The sequence below is a fragment of the Camellia sinensis genome, chromosome 1 (genome assembly GCF_055761805.1).
Source record: "Camellia sinensis isolate YWXY chromosome 1, ASM5576180v1, whole genome shotgun sequence".
Classification (NCBI taxonomy): Eukaryota; Viridiplantae; Streptophyta; class Magnoliopsida; order Ericales; family Theaceae; genus Camellia; species Camellia sinensis.
The window spans coordinates 84,989,278-85,005,034 of NC_138961.1; the positions used below are offsets into that span (position 1 = coordinate 84,989,278).

At 39.2% G+C, this 15,757-nt stretch overlaps 1 protein-coding gene across 2 annotated transcripts; it reads left to right on the forward strand.

Moving 5' to 3' along the window:
* The first annotated feature begins 8,668 nt into the window (after window positions 1-8,668).
* On the forward strand, window positions 8,669-12,289 carry LOC114274780 (pentatricopeptide repeat-containing protein At5g66520). 2 transcript variants are annotated; one of them, XM_082880629.1, is made up of 4 exons: window positions 8,669-10,665; window positions 10,872-11,083; window positions 11,727-11,809; window positions 11,931-12,289. In XM_082880629.1, exon 1 carries the CDS (start codon window positions 8,812-8,814, stop codon window positions 10,420-10,422), a length of 1,611 nt encoding a protein of 536 aa, XP_082736755.1. In that variant the 5' UTR covers window positions 8,669-8,811; the 3' UTR covers window positions 10,423-10,665; window positions 10,872-11,083; window positions 11,727-11,809; window positions 11,931-12,289. The 2 variants fall into 2 exon arrangements, with proteins under 2 accessions (XP_082736755.1, XP_028072557.2); XM_028216756.2 differs by lacking the exon at window positions 10,872-11,083.
* The last annotated feature ends 3,468 nt before the right edge of the window (window positions 12,290-15,757 follow it).

The following is a 15,757-nucleotide window of genomic DNA, read 5'->3' on the forward strand; positions in this document are numbered from 1 at the left end:
GTTCTGATTAACCTGCGAACACAACAGCAATGAGCTACCCGGTGGCGTGTTACCGGAAAACCCCTTCGACGATCAAGTTAACATACCTTTAGAGAGAGAAAAGAGAGGGGACAATAGGGGTGTCCGCGGTTCGGTTTGGGACGGTTTGCTGTTCAGTTTGGACCCGCCCGCATCTATGCGGTTTGGGAAAAAGTCAACCCGCAACCGCCCGCAATGCGGTTTGTAATTTGTGCGGATAGGGTTCGCGGATGTGCGGGCGGTTTGCGGATTGAACTTTTTTTCAAAAATTATTTTTAAACCCTTTTTTTTCCTCCCATTTTGTCAATCTTTATTTTGGACCTTTTTTCTCATATTTTATAAAATACTCCAACATTAATAATTAATAAATTAAAACTTATAAAATAAAAAACACAACAAATTCAATTCGTAACCTAAACAAATCATTCAAAATCTACATGCATCATTAACTTGCATTCATCCTACATTCATAACCCAAATAAAAAAAAAAAAATCTATATTGAAAATTCTACATTCATCATTCCTAACCCAAATACAAAAAAAAAAAAAAAAGAAAAAAAAAGAAAGTAATTCTTCATTAACTTACATTCATCCAAAATGCAAAAAAAAATAAAAATTCATTAACTTACATTCATCCAAAACCAAAATGCAATTAAAAAAAAAATTTATTGTCAAACTTCATTCAATACAAACCCATGAAATAAAATAAAAACATTTCAATTCTAATCCTTCATTCACATGTTGTCAAACTTCATTCACATCCAATCCAACTTTCACAAATTCCAATTCCAATTCCATGCATTTGGTTGATAAACCCTACACAAAAAGAAATTGAAAAACACAGATAGATCTGTTGCAACAAATTGAATCAAATTAAATCAAAAATTAATTCCAAAAAACACAGATTGAATTCAATACAAATTCATCACAGATTCATCACAGATTTAATTCAATCCAACACCATAGATTTAATCCAATCCAATACCACAGATTTAATTCCAAAAGCATAGATCTGTTGCAACAAAAAAAATAAAAAAATAAAAACAGACAGATCTAAATCAAAAATTAACAGATTGAATCAAATTAAATCAAAAGTTAACAAATTGAATCAAATTAAATCAAAAATTAATTCCAAAAAACAGATTTAATTTTAATAACAGATTGAATTCCAAAAAAAAACATCTGATTCAATACAGATTCAACACATTTTAATTTTAATTTTCATAACAGATTCATCACAGATTGAATTCAATTAGGGCTGGGCATAGGGGTGTTGAATCTATACAGATTCAATACAAATCCAATTTTAATACAGATTCAAAAAAAAATTAAATCAAAAATTAAATAGATTTATGAACTGATTCAATACAGATCAAAAATTAAACAAATCAAAAATTTAATCAAAAAATTCAATGCAGATTCAGAAATTAAATCCAATTTCAATTTCAATACACAGACAGATTTAAATCAAAAAATCTGTTGCTACAAATTTAAAATTAACACATACATTAAATCAAAAATTAAATTAAAAAAAACACATACATTCCAAACAACAAACATAGACAGATCTGTTGCTTACAAAAAAAAAATAACAGATCTGATATGTTGCAAAATAAATCAAAGATCGGGGAGAGAGAGGCTTACCTGTGATGTGAGGTCGATCGGTGCGATGAGAGAGCCGATCTGTGTAGATGCAAAACCAGAGAGTAAGAGACTGTAAGATGAGAGAGTGAGGGAGATGAGACAGTGAAGGAGACAGATCAGAGACAGAGAGATCTGATATGTTCGAAAAAAACAAAGATCGGGGAGAGAGAGACATAGACAGAGACTAAGATTCAGAGAGGGGCTTTACCTGTGAGGTGTGCGATGAGGTCGATCGGTCGATCTTGCGAGAGAGAGACTCGATCAGTGGATGCATGCAGTGCGCAGATGAAAATCGCGAGAGTGAGAAACAGACCGAGAGGAGGAGAGAAGATAGAGTTCTGAGTGAGTGAGTTTGATTAGATTAGGGTTTTTCTTTTTTTGAACGATCAGATTTGAAGGGGAAAAAATGGGGTTTTTTTGAACGGTCAAATTTTTTTTATATAAAAAAAAAAAAAGGGTTTTTTGCGGGCGGGTTAGGCGGGTGCAGGTCAAACCCGCAACCCGCCCGTAACCCGAAAATTAGATAAAATCCAAACTGCACCCTACCCTAGTGTGTTTGCGAAACCGCCCATACATGCGCGGTTCAGATCGGGTAGGGCGGTTTGGGCGGGTCGGATGACCCTATGCCCAACCCTAGAGGACAATGTGGTAGTTGAGATTTCATTAGTCCGGCTAACAGTGCTTCGTACTCGGCCTCGTTGTTTGATACTGGGAACCCGAGCGTAATAGAATGTTCGATGGTTAGTCCGTCTAGCAAGATCAAAACTACGCCTAGCCCGGCTCCATGCTGGTTTGAGGCGCCATCCGCAAAAAGTTTCCACATTTTGCCAATGAAACGTTTCCAGCATTCTGAGGGATCTTGGGATGCTTGAAGGTTGAGGTGATCATGGTTGCTTGGCTGCTCGATTATTTCTGCTACAAGCTCACCGTTGACAATTGTAACAAACGTGCCTTCATCCCCTCTCGGCGATGCAGCGCTGGATCCAACAGGTTGACCTATTATTCCCAAATCCAATGTTGCATTGTCAGGCTGAAGTAAACCTTCAAGTGATGGGTTTGTAGATGGGTGCGCAACTTCCGTGTCGCCATCATCATTTGGTTGTGTAATTTTCGCAGTGCTTACCTCCTTCAGCCCGGCTGCCTCGGTAAGATCCACCAGGCATACCGAATGAATTCCAAGCGAGAATTTGGCAACAAAGTCGGCCAATGCTTTGGCTTTGATGGTGGCTCAGGTTTGGAACTTGACGTTAAATTGCCTTAATTCGACTGCCCACTTCAGAATTCGACCAGAGAAATTCACCCGCTCAAATAAGGCTTTCAAAGGGAATTCGGTCAACACCACGATTGTGTGAGCATGAAAGTAATGTGTCAATTTCCTGGAGGCCATCATTAGTGCCAAAACAATTTTTTCCAGTGGCAAGTATCTCGACTCTACCAGTAGCAAGGTTTTGCTCACGTAGAAGATTGGTAGATGTTGGATGCCTTCTGCCCGAACGAGTACCGCGCTAACAGCATGTTGAGAAACAGCCAGATAAAGGTAGACGTCCTCGCCATGCTTCAGCGTGAGCAAGAGTGGAGCGGAAGATAGATATCTCTTTAGCTCGGCCAAGGCTCTGTCACAGTCTTTGTCCCAGGATAACTTGAACTTCAAGGCTTGGAAGAAAGGATGGCAACGATTTGATGACCGGCTTATAAATTGGTTAAGCACGACTGCCATACTAACAATATGTTGCACATCCTTTGTCGAGGTGGGCTGCTTCAATTCCTGTATGGCTTTGATTTGGGTGGGGTCTGCCTCCATGCCGCAGTTAGTGACCAGAAAGCCCAGGAATTTTTCTGACCCCACACCGAAGGCACACTTGGATGCATTCAAACGCAGCTTATGTTGTTTAAGAATGGCAAACATCTCTGCCAGGTGGGCCAAGTGGTTGGCCTCACATTTGCTTTTGACCACAATGTCGTCGATGTAAGCCTCCATCGTGCGGCCGAGCAATGGGGCGAACATCTTGGTCACCATTCTCTAAAAGGTTGCCCCAGCGTTTTTCAAGCCAAAAGTCATGACTCTGTAGCAGAACAGTCCCATCGATGTTGTGAAAGAGGTAATCTCCCAGTCGAGCTCATACATGGTGATCTGGTGATAACTGCGATATGCGTCCAAGAAACTGAGTCAATTATGTTCGGCCGTTAGGTCCACCAGTTGGTCGATTCTGAGCAAGGGAAAACTATCCTTGGGGCAAACTCGGTTGACTGTCTTATAGTCGACGCAGACTCGCCATTTCTCATTCTTCTTCGGTACCACGACCGTGTTGGAAACCCATCGAGGATAGTGCACTTCTTGTATTGCCTTTGCTTCAAGTAAGTTTTTGACCTCTTTAGCCACTACCTTGGTGTGATGAAGTGCCGATATCCGCGTTCTTTGAATGACTAGCCGGGCACCCAGAAAAACATTGAGTTGGTGGCAAATAAAGTTAGGATCGACGCCAGGCATGTCGTAAGGCATCCATACAAACACTTTGATATTCGCCACCAAGAACTCCACCATCTTCATCCGTTCTTAGACGGTCAGGCTGGATCCCAACAAAAAGCATTTGTCAGGATTATCGTCGCTGATCTGCACCTCCACCAAATCTTCAACAGCCTGTTCTTCGGCCTTGGTGCCTACATCATCCAAGACACTTTGATCTTCCAGACCTTCGATCATTTGCACGAAACCTTTAGCTGCACGGCTCCCATTTACGACCACGAAACACTGCTTGGCTATGACTTGATCGCCCCAGATATCCCCAATCATCCCTATGGTCGAGGAAAACATCATGACTTGGTGGTAGGTCGATGCCATCACTTGCATAACATGAAGCCATCCCTGGCCTAAGATCAGATTGTACGTGGAAGGCACCTTCAACACCCAAAACTCCACTTGTTTGACCACGGATCACGCTTTGACCGGCAAGATAATCTTTCCTAGGGACCATTCCGGTTGCGAGTTGAAGCCGACCAATGGCGAGGTTGCTGGGGCCAAGTCTTTATTACTCAGCCTGAGTTACTTGAACGCGTCGTAGTACATTATTTCGACCGAGCTACCCTGGTCGATCAAAATTTGCCAAATCAAAGTCCTTGACGCGTAGGGTAACCACCAACACGTCGTTGTGCGACATCTGAATTCGTTCAAGATCCCAGTTGGAAAAACTGAGCACATCTTTCATCTCGGTTTTGCCCTTTTTGACCGCGAGCTGAGCTGACAGGACTTCCCTCATATGCTCAACCTTCTTGATCATCCCTCAGAGCTCGCATACCCGAGCTGGCTCGATGAGACCATGGATCATGTTGATCACTCCTTGTGGTGGCGCTTCTAAGGCGGCCAAACCATTTGGCTCGGCCGGATCATGATGCGCGGCCTTGGCACCCTCATCAATGTAGCGGTCGAGATGACCAGCAGCCACTAACTCCTCCAAATGTTGTTTCAAAGGAAAACAGTCTTCTGTTCAATGCCCTCGCTCGCTATGGAAGGTGCACCGATACTGTGGATTGAAGCCCCTCTATGCGTCACCCAACTTAGCCGGAAACCAAACGTACACCTCGTCACGGATTTCGCTAAGGATGCGATAGATTGGGATCTTAAAAACCGTGTGATGCCGGATTGGGCATTCAACCTTCTCTTTGTATCCTCTGCGGCGTCACGTGGGTAATTAGCTTGGTCGTTGCGACGACCCTTACCCCGGTTTCCATGACCTGCACCACTATCTAATCCCCTCGCGCAGTCACTCGGACGATTTTCCTTCATCCGACCGCATGAACCTTTCTAGCAATTCTCTTGTCTGTGGCCACCAGATTCGCCTTCGCAGTGGCCGTAGTGGCATCATCCTCTACTCGGATGTGCTCGTTAATGCGCTGCATTAATAGCTACATGGTCGTCGGTTGGTTCATGGTGAGCGAGTCCCTTAGTCTATGCCCGACCGAGAGACCGCACTTGTATTGAGCGATTACTAGGTTGGTCGGGCAATCAAGAATTTCGTTGAAGGTTTCCCAATATTTGGCATTGTATGCATTAAAGGAGTCGCCTGGTTTCATCTTGATGCTCAGAAGGTGATCGACTTCCTTCGGCATTTTAGTGTTGGTTTTGAATCTGGTTACGAACGCTTCTGCCAACTGTTGCCATCTTTCGATACTTTCCTCCGACAGCCTCTCAAACCATTTCAGGCCCAACTCACCCAAACTAGACCGAAAAATAAGGCACATCAGAGCGTCGTTATGCCTGTATCCAGCCGTAACCTGCCGGAAGTGACTCACATGCATGTATGGATCTGTTTTTCCATTATAGAGAGTAAACTTGGGCTGGTGAAAGCCCGCAAGGAGCGGTGTGGTCTCTATCTCAAGGGAGAAGGGAGTGGCGCTCAGCCTTGCCAAATCTTTGTCCAAAGGGACATGTACAACTGGACGGGGTGGCGTCATTACAACTTCTTCACTGGTGCGACTTTCATAGGATAACCGCGGCAGCACCGACACCCTTTACACCTCTCGTAGGCATGCTCGCTCTTCCAAGATGTCCCTCAAGTCCTTCGAATGAGCGGAGTAGGAATACCTCGACGTCGTCGGCGGATGTGAGGGACGGTAACTGCTGTCTTGTGCGCAAGACTTCTCTGCTGGCGGGTCAGAGTCTCCAACCCCATAACTTTTGGTGATGGAGAGAAAGGGCATGTACCGCTAGTTCTGGCTGCCTGAGCGACGGGGTTAGGTGTGCTCAATGTGGTTACCCACTCCAACAACACCCTTCCCTTTGACCTGTCACTTTAGTGTCTCCATCTCTGCCGCTATCCTTCGAATGATGGCGTCTTGATCCCTCAGCTTATGCTCCAGGTGCTGAGCGTGTGACTCCTTTCACCGCCGGTGCCCGTCAGGGCTTCGCGAATGGTTAGTGCTCCTTGCGCGCTTGTCTCGCGCATCTCTAGGGTGCTCTCCAGGAGAGGTCTCCAGACCAGCCATGGTTGGGATAGCGGGAAGACCATCTCTTCTCCGAACGGACTCCGGAGTGATGTCGTCGATAGCGGACAGCGGAATGTCATCGTTGTTCGCCATGAAGGATGATCAGACGAGCTTGGAGGACAAGGTTGTCTGTCAAAGTCTTCCCACAGACGGCACCAATTATACGGGAGCCAAATATCTGATACCGCCCGTACTCCTCGTGTCCAAGCTTCACTTTGTTCCGATTAACCTGCGAACACAACGGCGGTGAGCTACCCGGCGGTGTGTTGCCAGAAAACCCCTCTGACGATCAAGTTAGCACACCTTTAGAGAGAGAAAAGAGAGGGGACAATGTGGTAGTTGAGTTTTCACCAGTCCATCCCACGTATGGAGGCGCAACCTTGTTTATATAGTTTTTGCCCGCGCTTTTGCACCTACTTCCCTTGGGACGAGTAGACCTGCTCTCCTCTCCCATTTCCTTACATGTCAGCGCAAATATAGCTAAACACCACCTAACAAAATCGCCAAACGACAATGGTGCGAACGGACCACACGGCACCACTCCATCACTCCACGACCGTGTTACTTCTAGGATGTGCAATGCTCTAAACCGAGCTACGCCTAGCACGGCGCCACATCGTCACACCACAACTATGCTAATTGTCCGATTTCATTAAAGAATCTCATTGCGGCTTAGTCGTCCTCAGTTATGACCTAGCTCCTGCTCGATTAGACTGATCTGCGAAAGACCTAACCCGTCTAACTCAACGAGCAAATAAAGTTAACTGGGCTGACATTCTGATGTTACCCCGGCTCTACCGAACCTGGGCCTTGACCGAGCGCACCCTACTTGCTCGGCCCAAACTTGCTTGGCCCAACTTAGTTCGGTCATTATCTCGGCCCAATGCCAATTTATGAAATCTCCCTCTCAATAAGGAAAGGGGCTTTGAAATGGAATGGGTACTTTAGAATTTTGATGTTAGCATATCCTTGGAATCGGAAGTGTGTGTTTGAGTCTCTGTCGTCTTTCTCCTGAAAATATACGAGACTTCCATTATTGATAAATGACTTCAGTATTTATGACAAATTAAATTGGATGAGATTATTAATAAAATGATAATTAATAAAGAGGTTATTAATGTGAAGATTGTTAGTGAATGGATTAAATAAAAACATGTTTATTTTGATGATAGTGTATGAAATGGTTAATAATGAGATTGTTAAATTATTTTTATATAAAATAAATTAAAAATTATTTGTATATTAAAAAAACACTAAAACAGATATTAAAATAAATAATTGCATTTGATAAAAATAAATAAATTAATTAATTAATTAAAAAAATAAATTTTTTATATAAAATAGACTCAATCCACTCATTATTTTTCTAATCTTATCCAAAATCTAACCAAACTAATCCTCCTCTTGAGTGAAGATTATTAAGCCACTCACACGTGGGTAGGGCTGTGCAAAATACCACTCGATCCGCTAAAATCGCACCGATCCGCATCAATCCGCACCGCTCTAATTGCTAACCGCGGTTTAAACTTTAAAATTTATAATCCGCCAACCGAACCGCTCCGCTCCGCTCCGCTATAGTTAATACATGTATATTTTTTAACTTCCAATGAAATATTAATATAAAAATAAATGTGAGAGATATTTAAGATATGAAATTTATCACATTAGTAGTTATATCTATGAAACATTTTATATAAAATTACTTTGTATTATATATCTAAAAAAATATTATATAAATTAGTGTTATATATTATGTAAATGTATAATAATTAGTTAGAATATTTTTCAATCCGTCAATTCGCTAAAAATTGCCCGAATCGCAATTTGACAATCTGCTAATTCGCTAACCCGTCATTTAATTTATAATTTTACTCTCAAACTATCCGACCCACATCGCACACATCCCAGCACGTGAAACTCATACCCATACTAATCGAATCCAACCCTCAACCCCGCTAAACAGACATGGCCTTTGTCCTGCTCTACTTCGTCATCCAATAGCTTCTTTGTTTTTTTCATTGGTTTTTTGACCGAATGTCCGGTCGAACTTACCCGTAACTCGACCACGCATAATATCAAACAAACAAACATTCCCAAAAAAACGCATTAAAACCTACTGGTCCACGCTGTTTATTATTTGAAATTTATATATGATTGAACCTCAGTTCAATGGCATATCTGAGAAACACAATCACACAATGCAAAAACATGAGACAGCTCAAACAAATCCATTCCCAAATCATAACATCACCATACCTACCCGAAACAGATCGCTATTTCCTCATTTCTCGTCTGCTCTTCTTCTGCGCAATCTCTGATTCAGGTTGTCTCAGCTATGCCACTCATGTCTTCAGACTTCTACACAACCCAAATCTCTTTGTTTACAATGCTATGATCAGAGCGTATGCTAGTAAAATTAACAATGGGGATCGATCCAATTCATGTCAGGCCTTGGTTTTATATAAGCAAATGTTGTGTAATGGCATTGAACCTGACTGTCTAACATTCCCATTCCTTTTGAAAGATTGCTCAACAAGGACCGACTATGGCACGGGTCGAAGCATTCATGGGCATGCTATCAAGTATGGGTTTCATAATGATATATTCATTCAGAATTCGTTGATTAGTTTGTATTCTGCTTGTGGGTTTTGTAATAGTGCACGGAAGATATTTGATGAAATGTCGAGTAGAGATATTGTTTCTTGGAATTCAATAATTATTGGGTGTTTAAGAAGTGGGGATCTTGATTCGGCACTGGATTTGTTTAGGAGGATGAAGAGGAGAAATATCATTACTTGGAACTCGATTATAACGGGGTTTGTTCAAGGGGGTTGTCCAAAGGAAGCTATAGAAATTTTCCATGAAATGCAAATTCTAGGCGACGATATGGTTAGACCTGATAAGATCACCATTGCCAGTGTCCTTTCAGCTTGTGCCTCTTTGGGTGCAATTGATCAGGGGAATTGGGTTCACAGTTTCTTGAAGAGAAGTGGGGTAGAGTGTGATATAGCCATAGGAACAGCATTGGTGGACATGTACGGTAAATGTGGTTGCATAGAAAGAGCATTTGAGGTCTTTAAGGAAATGCCTAAGAAGGATATTTTAGCATGGACAGCTATGATTTCTGTATTTGCGCTTCATGGGTATGGTAAAGAGGCTTTCGATCTTTTTACAGAGATGGAAGCACTTGGAGTGAGGCCGAACCCTGTGACGTTTGTTGGGTTGTTGTCTGCCTGTGCTCATTCGGGGTTAGTAGAGAAAGGCCAATGGTGTTTTGAAATGATGAAACATATTTACTCCATTGAGCCGCAAGTCCAACACTATGCTTGCATGGTTGATATACTTAGTAGAGCTGGGCTATTTGATGCGGCAAAAGAGCTTATCAGAAATATGCCAATGGAGCCAGACGTGTTTGTTTGGGGAGCTCTGCTTGGAGGCTGTCAAATGCATGGGAATGTAGATTTAGGAGAAAAGGTTGCACAATACTTGATCGATTTGGAACCTCTAAACCATGCTTTCCATGTTATTTTGTGTGATATATATGCCAAAGCTGGTAGATTTGATGATGTGAAGAGAATTAGAGCTTTTATGAATGATAGAGTGATTACGAAGGCAGTTCCAGGCTGTAGCATGATTGAAATTGATGGCATTGTTCATGAATTCTCTGCGAGAGGATCACCTGAAGTTGCATTAGAGGATATAAAGCGTGTCTTGAATTGGTTAAGTGATGGGATGAAGATGGAATGGGATGTGATTGATTCCATTAACAATTCTTTATAACAGCTACTTCTATTTTTAAATACACTGTACCTGGTTCAGATGAATTCAGCAATAGGTTCATGAAGGCCTTTGATGACTCCAATGTTATTGTATATCGGTGATACGTTGATTGAAGGAAGATTAAGAGCTTTCTTAATGTTGGCTTTGGAAGCAACTCTTGAGCAGAACATGAAAATGGTAGACAATTCTGTTTACAAATTATTCCAGGGCAATAGGGAGCAGATGAAAAATGCAAAGGGTGATGTGAGTAAATTTTACTCTGAAAATAATACTATTTTATTTGTTCATTTATTCAATAATTTACCTGTATTATGGACTAATTCATAGAGAGGGAAAGAAGATATTTCATCAAGGTTTTTGGTGGAGAGTGAAAGATCTGAAGAACATGACTGATAAGTATTTGAGAGATATAACGCCCAATTTTATTCTTTCCTGCAAGGACAACACAGTCGCTTGGTTCTTTTAGATGCCATGTATGTAGGCATCCTTTTGATCATCGGAAGAAGATTGCACAGGAAGTCGACTGTTAGAGAAGCAACTGAAGTTGAGAATAACATATCTACTGATGAATTTGCCAATGGGTTAACTGAAGCAACTGTGGACAAATGCAGTATCCTCATGCAGCACTGATTCAGACTCAGATTATCCTGAAGTTCATGTGGTAATTCTGCACACCATGAACCAACATATTCATCTTATCCTCTGTAGTTACAACATGGAGTGGCAAAGGGGTCATGGAAAAATAGTCTAATGCATTGTGATTTGGGAGCTTCCTAATACCCTTAAAATTTCTTTTTACACCCATCTCAGGCATAGCAAAACTTGTACTTTATGATGAAAATCCTTGTACCTTAAAGAGAAAGTGGTTGTATAGACAAAAATTAGGTTTGTATTTAGAAATTAGAAGCACCTGTAGGGAATCCAGCTAGTTTCTTCTTTAACCCCCTCCTCCTGCACAGAAAATAGGTGAGCATGGTACTGAGATTTAGACTATGGTCACAAACGTGCAACTTAAATATCAACTCTTCTGTTCTATTTGATTGTGGAAGTCCACCTCTAATGAATCAAACCATATTCACTCATAATTAATAAGTAATTGCTAACATTCTTTTTATAAACTATTAATTTCACTTTCTTTCTGGATGCAGTCTTTGATGTGACGAACTTGTTATCACTTGTGTTTCTCTTTCTCTTTTTATAACTTGTTATGGTGGTGGCAGTAGCCCCATGGCTTTGATATGAAACTAGCATACAAAGTTGTTATTTCTGTACGGAATTCAAAATCCACATTCTTCATGATTCAGGCTAACTTGGTGATGAACATAGTTTTGCACTTCCTAATCTTCAGCGAATGGAAGCTCGGTGTTCATTTCATTCATGGAAAGAGGTTAATGAAATGAAAAACTGTTACATTTTCAGATATTAAGTGTGTTTTTATGTGAAAGTTTTTGGTAGGAAAGAAAGTTCAGAAACCAGAATTTGCTTAATCTTTACAACTGTGAATGCAGGATGGAAATATCCTACCTGATGGCTCCAAAATAAAGAAAGGAGATGGCGTAAACTACGTGGCTTATGCCATGGGAAGGATTGCATACTTTTGGGATGCTGAGGAATTCCATCCTTTAAAATTCACTGCATTTCAGGTCAGCAATTGCTTTTCCCTTTCTCGCTCGTTTGACAACATAATGCAATGTTTCTTGATCCCCAAGGAAAGGAATTTGCTTATGGGCAAATGAAAATTTTAGCTTAATTTCCTACTCTTCTGCTTCAAATTTGAATTGTGTTCACCCTTCACATTGATAATGGGCTTCATGTGTACACATTTTGGCAGTTATGACTAGAACTTTGCAAGTGTTTGTTGATGGTAGTTTAATTTAGTTTGAATGCAGTTTCACGGAACATGCATAAACCATATCCTTTAATTTGCGTTGTGAATAACTTTAAAATTATTAGGGGCCATATCACAAGTTGTCCCCTTTTAAATTCATTTACAAAATAATCATGACATATCATCTACCCCTTGTTAATTAGATTTTTTGCAAATCTGCAATTATATTTTCAGTCTAGCATTAAACTGTAAGTCTAGTAAAAGAATATGCACTACTGAGAAAATCTTTGTTGGTGTTAATAACATAATTTGTGAACAATTCTAGATTTATTCAAGAAAACCATGCAACTAAAGATTTTTGTTAACTATATTGAACTTTTTAAATTTCTCTATCTATAGGGGTTTTTGGTAATAAGTCCCTCAATTTCAAACTTTATTGCCAAAAGGACAAGCTAAAAACATTTAATTCATTAAGGAAAAAGTTTGAAATATTTAAAACATATAACAATAATACCCTCAACTTCTATCATTTTCTTACATTACCACAACCACCATCACCGCTGACCATTGCCGGCCACCGTTGATCACTCCAGTCGGCAACGATTTTCTAGCAACCAATGTCGGTTGGCGAAAATTTGCAGATAAGATTCTCCGGTGACAATAAAATTTTACTCTATTAGACAGTAAAATTTTACTTTGTTAACTTAGACGGTAAAATTTTACTATTTACTTTGAACATATAAATAGTGAATTTTTGCCATTGTTATCACTAACCACCACACTTATTATAATTATTACCATTATTCATATAGCTATTAAATGAGAAATCAATCAAAATATTGAATTAATTACATTAACGGTAAAATTTTACTGTTATACAGAGTAAATTTTTTCTTTATATTAGAGTAAAATTTTGCTATTGAATGTACTAAAATAACATTTTCGCTTGAGAGCTCAAAATCAATATTCAAACTGATAATGACAAAAAAAAAAAAAAGTACTAAAATAAATAAATAAATATATATATATATATATATATAGAGAGAGAGAGAGAGAAATGAAGAAAAAAAGATAGATAGAACACATATATTGCCTCAAATTTAGTTCAAACCAGAGTAAAATTTTACTGTAAAAAAGGGAATATCATGAGGAGACAGAGAAAGAGACAGAGAGAATATAGATATGATGATAGATCTCAGATATGAATTCTTGGAAGTGAAGGATGATGATGGTGGTTGCCGGAGGTATAGTGGCATCGAATGACATTGGGTTAAGGCGGTGGTGGTGGTGGTGGTGGCGGCGGCGATGACAGTGACGAATGGTACCAGTGGTTGAGACGGTAGTGGTGGAGACGGTGGAGGTGGTGGAAACTATGGTGGTGGTGGTGGTGGTAGTGTAGACAGTGATGGTAGTGGTGCAGAGAGCTCTTAGAAAGCGATAGAGGAAAAGGGCTGAGAGAGAGAGAGAAAGAGAAAGTTGAGACAAATGAAAGGAAAGAAAGAGGAGAAACATAGAGAGAGTGAGTCTGTAAAGGAGTAAATTTGTCACACAATATAAATTTGAAAATTTTTATCCTTACAAGATTTCTTTATTTTGAAGGAATTTATGAGCCAAAAAATTAGAATTTGTCCTTTTCAATGAAAACAGGCGGTAGGAAAGAGTTATGGCCAAAAATTCCTAACTAAAAATTCAATTAGTAAGGTATCGTTTGGGAACAGGCTAATTTAGTAATTTTTTAACTATTTGGCTAAAATATGAGCTAAAAAAAATTAGTATATTTAGGATGACTTTTTGGCTTTTTACGAAAAAATGTACAAAAAGTAGAGAGAAAAGAGAATCTTTGACTTTTTGGTATGGGTTGTTGACTTTTTAACTAATTTAATAACTTTTTGACTTTTTGATTAAAAATGAGAGTTTCCATACGAGGCCTAAATCCACATTAAGGCCAAGTTTGGGAAGATCCAAAAAAGCCAAAAAGTCAAAAAGTTACTCAAAAAGCTAAAAAGTTAACACTATTCACCAAAAGTCAACAATTACGGCTGCAAAACTCCCAATTCAAATTTTTCCCTACAAATCAATTTTTACAATTTTTTATTACACATTTTTCAATAAAAAGTCAAAAAGTTAACCCAAACATCTATATTTTCAATCTCAATTTTTTAGTCCAAAAAGACAAAAAGTGCACTTTTTTAGTCTTCCCAAACTTGGCCTAAATTCAAAATCTCATACGACAAAAATTGTTAAACTATAAGGCTAAATGTTTTTACTGAACTTTCAACAATAACTACTAAATTCCTACTACTAACATTATCATTAATAATATGAAAAGTAAGAAAAAATAAAATAAAATAAAATTAAGATACAAAATATATGTGACAATGGATAAAATTCACCGCCACATCATTAGAATAACCTTTTAAATAGTGGTATGCATTATTTTTCCTGAACTTTTTTACTTCGCCTCAAGGGAAACATGTCATATATGCACTTCTGTTTGCACTCTATTCGAGAAAGCCAACACATCATCACCCGAGTCCGGATCCCCGGCCGCCCTACCCAGCGGCCCATTCCAGCAGCGCCCCAAAACGATGTCGTTTTGGGGCCAATTTTCAAAAAAAAAAAAAAAAAAAAAAAAGAAAAAAAAAAAAGTGCACAGAATGATCCAAATCTGGGAAGCATTCTTGGAAATTTTGAAAAAAAAAAACTGAATTTTGGTAGATGATGAAGAATGATCGGTGGTCAAAAAAAAAAAAAAACAGATCGGTGACCAAATCAATTATGTGACAGACCCAAGGTCTTCATAATCTACCAACATTCAGTTCACCTTCATCATCAAAAACACACCTTCATCAACAACACAGAGGTCTTCATCATTTTCAGATCAAAAAAAAAAACAGATCGGTGACCAAATCAATTTTTGAATGCATAAAAAAACAGATCGGTGGTCAAAAAAAAAACACAGAGGTCTTCAACACAGGAATCAATTTTTTTTCCCCTTTTAGATCCAGATCCAAATCAACTAAAAAAAAAAAAAAAAAAGGTAGAGAAAGCAGAGGCCATCGGCAAAATTTTTTTTGAACATCATCATCATCTTCAACATCATCATCAGCTTCATCATCTTCATCAACAATCACATACACACAAACAAATCCAGATTTTGAACAATTTTTTTTTTTTTTTTTTCTGTTGAGGATGAACCCAGCAGCTCCTTCTTCATCTTTCTTCTCTTCTTCTTCTTTTTCTTCTATAGATATAAAGATATATATATATATATATATATATGGATGAACCCAGATTTTGAACAAATTTTTTTTTTTTTTTTTTTTTTTTTGTTGATGATGAACCCAGCAGCTCCTTCTTCATCTTTCTTCTCTTCTTCTTCTTTTTCTTCTATAGATATTGAATGCATAAAAAAACTGATCGGTGGTCAAAAAAAAAACACAGAGGTTTTTTTCCCCCTTTAGATCCAGATCCAAATCAACTAAAAAAAAAAAAAAAAAAGGTAGA